Source organism: Setaria italica, chromosome V (assembly GCF_000263155.2).
Source record: "Setaria italica strain Yugu1 chromosome V, Setaria_italica_v2.0, whole genome shotgun sequence".
Lineage (NCBI taxonomy): Eukaryota > Viridiplantae > Streptophyta > Magnoliopsida > Poales > Poaceae > Setaria > Setaria italica.
In genome coordinates this window covers 13,760,998-13,769,354 of record NC_028454.1, presented here as the reverse complement: position 1 = coordinate 13,769,354, position 8,357 = coordinate 13,760,998, and the positions used below count along the sequence as shown (strand labels likewise).

The window sequence follows — 8,357 nt, the reverse complement described above, 5'->3', positions numbered from 1 at the left end:
CTAGTGATGCTGAATTGCTGATGCGTCTGCCGGGTGCGTACAAAATCCTTGTGCTGCATCTGCAACCGCACTCGTCGCCGTCGACGTCTAGGCTCAACAGCCGCGCGTGACCGATCCAGTCGTCATCAGGGGGCAGTCTCTTCCAAGAAATTCAGAGCATGGGCACCTAACGTGTTGGTTCCAGTGTCAGTGTGGTTGGATTGGTTTGGAGTTGGACCATTCTCAGGCCTGTAGGCATTATCTCTCTATCACATCACATTACCCGCTAAACCAAAAAAGAAAATGGTGATTGCAGTTCTCAGAAATAATCGAAAATGGCACTGCTAGTAGCACTTGAACAGCCTTTTCTGTTCATTTTTAATTATTCCGTGAATGCATTATTAATGTGTACGGGTACCGCCTGGTCTATCCAAATCAATGCCCATCCGTCAGCTCAAGCTGCGCTTCTCCCAACCACCCGGGCGGGGCCAGGGCGAGCAAGATACCCAAACGAACTGACCACTGACCAGTCTCCCTGTCCGCTCTGCGGGACCGCGGCGAAGGGAGGGAGTAGTAGTACGGAGATTAATACCCCGTGATAGAGATAGGCAACAGAATTCATTCCGGAAAGAAATCCTCCATCCGTTCAGTTCTCCACTTGGTTTCATCCATTCGACACACAGTTTGTATGGTAGGAATCTCAAGAATCGACGCTTTAGGTGACAAACTTGATGACTTGCCGTGGGAATTTTGTTATTCACAACTTGGCAATAATCTAAGATATCACGCCACTAAATAGGATGTGTTGAATTATGTACATCAATAGCACAAAAGGAATAATTGTGGTAGCAATTCACTGCACTATCTCCATCAATATTATTTGCTTGCCGAGGCTTGATATTAGCCACTGTTTTCAACAAAACGTAGATGACTAGTGAGGAGAACCGTGTCTATGTTTACCCCGATCGTTGATTCACATCATTGTACACGTTTTTCTTTTCTTTTCTCTTGCTAAAGCGGGCCTAATTGCTCGCTTCAACTTTTTGAACCATTTTTTCTTGGTAAGAAATGTGCACTCGTTATATGCGTGCCATTGGAGAGGCAACTGCATCAGCGTGTGTTTAGTATCCTGAACACTCCAATTTCTCTGGTAACCTTTTATGTACAAATGCTTCTGTCTTCGGTGCCATCGTTCTAAAACGGTGTTTGGGAGACATGGGTTAAACTTTAGCCCCTGTCACATCGGATGTTTGACACTAGTTAGGAGTATTAAATATAGGCTAATTACAAAACTAATTGCACAACCCCTGGGCTAAATCGCGAGACGAATCTATTAAACCTAATTAGTCCATGATTTGACAATGTGGTGCTACAGTAACCATTCGCTAATGATGGATTAATTAGACTTAATAGATTCATCTCGCGATTTAGCCTAGGAGTTCTGCTATTAGTTTTGTAATTAGCTCATGTTTAGTCCTCCTAATTAAGCATCCAAACATCCGATGTGACAGGGCTAAAGTTTAACCCCTGATATCCAAACGAGGTCTAAATAGTACTATGGGGTCCCATAAACTGGAGTGAATTACACGAAATGTGATAAAGAGATTGCCTGTCAGTTTTGTCGCATCTTCACATGTATGGGCAGTGTGGACCATGCACACTCCCATATTAGGCTCTGTTTTGATACTCCTGCTAAAGTTTAGCACCTGTCATATCGAATGTTTGGATGTTAATTATAAGTATTAAATATAAGCTAATTACAAAACTAATTGCACAGATAGAGTCTAATTTGCGAGACGAATCTATTAAGTCTAATTAGTCCATGAGTTAATAATGTGGTGCTACATTAACCATTTGCTAATGATGGATTAACAGCAAGAGTAATAGAGTATAGCTTCATCCATCATCAAATGGCAGGCAGCTCGCTGCATCATAGGTGGGCCATGGCTGCCTGGCGTGAACCAGCTCCTGGGGTCCTCCATCCTTTCTCATTGTGTGGTAGCAGCCTGCAACGGCCAGCCAGCACTGGTGAAGGTAGCTGGACTAATATTCATGGCGTCCTGCACCGCTGCAATTGCAGCATCCCGAAAGGAGCAAGAGCAATGGTGCGCCGCTCAGAGTTCACATGGCCAAGGACGTCGTTAGGTGCATCACAGTCCTTTGTTCCTTGATGGAGTGCATCAATTTTTAGTGTTCCTCACGAGCCACCACTCGCTGCCAATCTTTGCTTTCAAGACTGGTAATCACACGGGCTCCTTAGCTGCAAACTCCAACCACATCAAAATAAACAGTATTGACAAGATCATGCAGTGAAGGCACAGAGATCGGCAGGCCAAGTTGCAATTACATGGCATATTTTTCTCCTTTTTTTCCATTTCCGATATAGAGGTAACACAACATGACATTGTTAGTTTTGTCCCCCAGAAGATAAGGGTTAAGAACAACCAACCAACCAACCAACCAACCATTTGGGTGACAACCCTTCTTTTTTTTGTACCTAGACACAAGCTGATATGTACACTAAATTACATGGCGATGCATCACTTCTTCCTATATGTTTTAATATGGCCACCTACTTTGGCGGCCAGACAGGATACATACACATCAGAGAAGTTTCTCTGCTTCATTCATCAAAAACTTTGGGCTTCCGGACCCTTTGGCTCCTCCTGCTATTTACAGCCACCAGCACAGCCTTCTCAATCTTCATATTCAAGGGGGCGCTCTCAGCCTCCTTTATTGTGGAGGGCTTGTTTTCAGTCTCCTGATTCTTTGTAGCTGAGGATGGGTTTTCAGTTTTCTGCTTCTTTGCTGCTGAGGATGGCCTCCCAGTTTTGTGCTTCTTTGGTGCTGCCGATTCGCTCCCAGATTCACGCTTCTTCATGTCTGCAGGTTCATTTCCAGCTTTTCGCATCTTCCCAGCTGAGCGAAAGGTCATAGTTCCCAACCCTGTTCCAGCAGAGGGTGTGCTCTCAGTTTTCACCGCTGCTGCAGCCGAGGGTGTGCTCCCAGTTTTGTTCTTTGCAGCTGAGGGCGTGCCCTCAGTTTTCTCCTTTGCAGCAGGTGTTTTGGAGGCATCTTTCTTCTGCTTCTTGGTAAAGAAAGAGCATTTCTTCCTCCTCTTCTTAGGTTTCAGCTCTTGCTTGATCTGAGGGGAGACAGGCTCCACAGCTGGAGCTGAAGTGCTATCTGTTTCCACTGGAGCACAAGTGTTCTTCACTTCCGCTGGAGCAGAAATGTCCTCCATTTCTGCTGGACCAGAAATGTTCTGGCCTTTGGAAGAAGTTCCGGAAGGCAGATGCTTGGCCTTATCCAACTGCTGACACTCTTCATTGGCTACTTGATTGTCTATGAGGATATCGTCAGTGTTCTGTGAAAAAGAAACAGTAGTAGGATCAACTGAATGCCCAAGAAGCTAACACATTTTAACATTTTTCTGGAAATGGTTCCAAATCAGTGAAATAGTTTTAGATGATGAAATAGTCAATATGGCATAGCCACAGCTCCACATCTAAGACTTCAAAACGGTCATACTAAATTAATAGTATTGTGTGTTTGGAAAACAAAATTAAAACGTCACATGTTCCAAACCCGCAAATTTCACTAGAGATATCTTCTATCGATGCTGACACAGTAGATACTGAATTCTGGATGGATCTGATTTACAGATATCCTAAATTTTAGACTACCATTGGCACTAACGTACAGGAATATGCAGAACATCTGACTCGTCCAATACCTCATGTCCAAGATATAATAACTACAAATTTCAGGTTTTATGGGAAAATAGCATCTGTTTACTTGGATAGTACACTTTTCTATTTAAAAGTCGATAAGTAAAGCCACAATCCCTACAATATTTACAGATGCAGGATAAGGGTTGATTTTTTTTCTAACCAGTAAATGGGGACTTTATATATCTCGAGCCTACTCTGTGCATATAAGATGATTTAAGTTCCAATTTGAAAGCAGCAACTCTGAGAGGATTAACCCAAATCCAAACAAGCACTAAATAATTAAATGAGGAATAGGAATAAGCAAAAGGACCAAGACTTACTTCTTTGCATAAATCCCCAATATGATCATTTGGTATGGAATTGTCAGTACCCAAGAGTAGGTCCACTGTGACAGCTTTCTCCATCGAGTAATTGCACTCTCCACTTCTTTCTTCAGCATTCCTATTTTCATATTTTATACGCACACTAGTTTCCCTGTCAGGCAAAGCAGGTCTCCCTGCAAGATCTGATCCATCCTCATCCTTCAGCAAAATGTTTAGATTCTTCCTTTTCTGTGGTTTAGTATATCGACACTTCGTATAAGAGAATGAGCGCTTTTGAGTATGCTGCCTCTTCCGAGTCACCATGACATGAGTACCGTCCTCAGAAAGTGCCAAATTTTCTCCTCCAGAATGAGCATTGCTGAGACGATCTTGCAGCAGATGAACTCTAGACTGGAGCCCATCAATTGTCATAAGAGTGTCCTTTAAAGTGAGCTGCTCAAAAATCATATCATAATTCTCAGAATCGAGCAATGTAACAGTGTCAAGTCCACCTCTGATACTGCCATCAACTGCATTAAGAATGAACCAAACACAATACATTGTTAACACTAGCATGCCAATTACTTAGGAAGAGAATATAGATGAATTGCATTTTCTGCATGGTCCATCAAACTAAATCCCAAGTGGATGTGTGTGTCCTTCATTGATCTATCCAAAAATAGAAATGCTACAAAAAAATCCAATAAAACCATAGAATATCAGAAAGGTGTTGGGCACATTTTAATATATATGACTACATAAACTACTCCCTCTGTCAAATTATATAGGGTATGCATGTTTCTGAAAAGTTCAAACTTTGTAAATTTTGACTTAAGCTTAGTCAAATTATAAGTATGTCTAATGTATATAATTATACAGCTGTCTAATGTGTATAATTATACTGTTACATTCATATTTCAAAGTGCTTTCACACTTTTTTTGGTCCCTATGTACTGGGATGGAGGGAATGCTTGGATACTTCACAAACAATAAGGAAAGCTATTAAGAAAAAATGGCAGGTAGCTATCAACACATGAGCTAGGTCACTTCTAACGAAAAAGATTTTGTTTCAGAATGCGTGAAATAGAACTTTTAAAACTTGACCACTAAAGTACACATAAGCATTAATATTTGTCATATAAAATAAAATTAGTAGATTTGCCATGTTAAGTGCTCTCAAGCAATTATATTTGTTTCATACTTTTACTGACATATTAAGTAAAATCAAAGGTGCGTGCTGGATACTGGTAATGTCCAAAACAGAAAGTAAAATATGGGATGGAGTAAAAACTAAGAACCCTGTTGGCAACAAGGTTACATTAGGCATCTTGGATTTTTTTTTGCTTTGATAACGTGCATATGATTAATGACTCGCCAACGCAGTGACTAATAAATCGTTGGCCTTTGGTTAAAACACAACGATATCCCTTTACTAAAACACAAACATATTCCTAACCAGAGCAAACTTTTTCTCACAGCCAGGTCTAGAGCTAGCTTGGTCTAATGTAACTTTGTAAATACCATGCTTTCCATTTTAACTTCACTGAAAAGTTTGACCAGATGGGCACATTCATACCTGTACTGCCACATTCGTCATCAATTAAGACAGCATCAGTTTCTGCTCCTTTATTTTGTTTGTCTGCGAAATATTGAAAGATTCTTATTATTAACAACTAAACCTGGGCAAATTCAACATGGCCATGAATAAATTGATGTCCTATCCCTACAAAAAGGTAGGCATAATTGGATGTCGGACCATGATAGTATGACAATATCTGGTGCTTGTTGATGTACAAGGATGCATCCACATTTTCTTCATGTATCTTCCTCTTTCTCCTCTTCATGATACTGTTCCCATGGCCTTTGTGAATCTGCACCGATTCTGACATGGAACCATTTGCTTTGCTTAGTACTTGTTGTTCTTTTTCTTTCTTGATTAGAGCAAGCTCCCTGTCATACTTTGATACTTGACATGACAGCTCCTTCATACGCAACTCTAACCACTGGCATCTCCACATAATTGGACGAACAGAATTCCTCCACTCAGCTGTCACCTTTTTCCTTCTGAAGGGTAATCAAATATTACAAAATTTGCCAAAAAAAAGTCGTATCAGAATAACAAAACTTTACATTATAATGAAATATTATAAGAATATTACAAGTAGCTTCTTACTCCAATTATATTCTAGCTATACCCATAAAATGATAGGTAAGCTAACACTTTGAAGCACTCATAAGAGTAGTTCAATTATCAGTTTCGTTGTACATGACTACAAATTATAGTTTTAAAACATGAATATAAAAAATAAGCATGCAAAAATCAGAAGCATATCCTCCAAGAAAGGAAATAAGCATGAAGCACGATATAGGATGTTCCCTGACATGCACAAAATGGAATCTATAATGGTCTGCAGCATTAAAGATAAACATTATCAATGATAGTGCCGATCAGTACGCGATATCTACTTGTGGATTTGAATCCCAGGGTAGGAACTTCTTTTGTGAATTCGGATTGTCATGCTTAGCGTATACTTCATGTATTTATGGACAGAGGTGGTACTATTTAGTAAAACATCTAGGTGACCTTTTCCACAAAAAATAAAGAAAGAAAAAGAATGTCAACACTAACCCAAGGACTTTAACTAGAAGGATATTGGTGCTATATGTGTCAATCTTTGGTGATTGATCCACGACTGGATTTACAGACACATGGTTGAACCCGTGCTGATTATCATGGAATTAACCGACCTGGTTGTTGGAATCAAAGTCCTGGTGGTATAAAGAACACTGCAGATGTACAATGCTTTTGAAGATGCAACCATTTGCTTAATTATCTTTTTAAACAGCTATGCTGACAACTAGAAGACCATAGGAATAGCCGGTATTTGCTTTCTCTGATTGTGGCAGGCATACTTAACATAAGTGGAATAGCATTTGTTAGGACAGAATACAGTCTTTCTATCTGTTAGCATTGACACACCTGCTTCTATTATTCTTAGAAGAATTGGGCAGAAATTATACTGGAGTCTTAATCTATCAGGTGCTATCATCACTTTCTAAGTTATAACATTTCATATACAAACGACAAATGGGATGCACACCGAAAACGGAAAATATTGATGGCAAGGTACTAATTACTAAGCATACAAGACACCGCTGCATTACGTTACTGAATCATTTCTTTCCATTTTAGGTACACCGATCCAACTTTTTCTTGTCGCTTCCACAGACAGGAAGGTGCAATAATTACAACATAGCATACCAGTCGAAACCCTACTACAACCTTCCGTTTTATCACCAGGAGCGCAGGAGTGGGAAAATCAAACACTGAAACTCATCAGTGCCTAACCACCTAGCATAATCTTTACACCTGCTCACTCTATCATGAACCAGGACGGCACAATCATCAGATCAGTAACATTCAGAGCATAAGACCAACTGATGAAAAGACTCACCTAGGCGGCTTTGAGGGCCTACCACCATTGGCACGAGCTGAAATGCCAGAATTCACCTCCGGTTCACCCCCATCCGCCTCGCCTTCGGATCCTGAGCAAGTGTCCCCAAACGAGCTCGAGCATTCGGTGGTTTCATCTCCCTCGTCTTCATTCACAAGGTCAGGAGACGCCACCAGAGGGCCACCACCATTCGTGCAGACGGCCTCTGTTTTCACCACCACCATGCTGCTTTGGTTCCTGGCACCACCACCGCCCTCGTCCTCAGCATGGTCCATGGCTGGAGCGGGAGCGGGCGTCATAGAAACCCCACCGGAATTCCGCCCCAATCTTCCTTCAGAGAACCCTGTGGACGGATGGATCACTTTCAGTTCAGCAAGGAAATTCTCAGAAATCAGAGAAAATCAACAAGGGGCGCATGGGAATCGGGGGCGGACCCTGTATAGGACATGGGTGTAGAACACCCGATAACTTTCGCAAGAGAGAGAGAGAGAGAGAGAGAGAGAGAGAGAGAGAGAGAGAGAAGAAGAAGAAGTTACTAGGTAAAACGCATGGTCAAATCCGAATACAAACAGCGGAAATTAGAGCTTTGAGTGTTCGATTTCGCCCAGCAGGAGGACAATGGAATGGGCGGGCGTACCTATCGGATGCTCGTCGCCGGCGAATTGAAGCGCCCGACGAAGAACTGGCCAGGGGCGGCGAATCAGGCCTCAGCCCGGGCGGATCGCCATGGCGTAGGGGGAAGGTCTGGTGGGGGATCGAGATTGGGGGCGCGATCGCTCGGGTCCGTGGCTCAATCAGTCCATCGCGAGGGCAACGCTGCGGGGAGGAAGCGTCTGTGGATTTCGACCCCCTTTTTTTTATTTTTATTTTTTTTGAAGCGGGGAGGA

The 8,357-nt window shown here is 41.9% G+C and overlaps 1 protein-coding gene across 1 annotated transcript; it reads right to left on the bottom strand.

The window, feature by feature from the left end:
* Positions 1–2,305: 2,305 nt before the first annotated feature.
* On the bottom strand, positions 2,306–8,357 carry LOC101785806. The gene is made up of 6 exons (XM_004968589.2): positions 8,108–8,357; positions 7,471–7,813; positions 5,772–6,079; positions 5,592–5,654; positions 4,034–4,545; positions 2,306–3,346 (listed from the first exon to the last, which is right to left on the bottom strand). Exons 2-6 carry the CDS (start codon positions 7,767–7,769, stop codon positions 2,603–2,605), a joined length of 1,926 nt encoding a protein of 641 aa, XP_004968646.1. The 5' UTR covers positions 7,770–7,813; positions 8,108–8,357; the 3' UTR covers positions 2,306–2,602.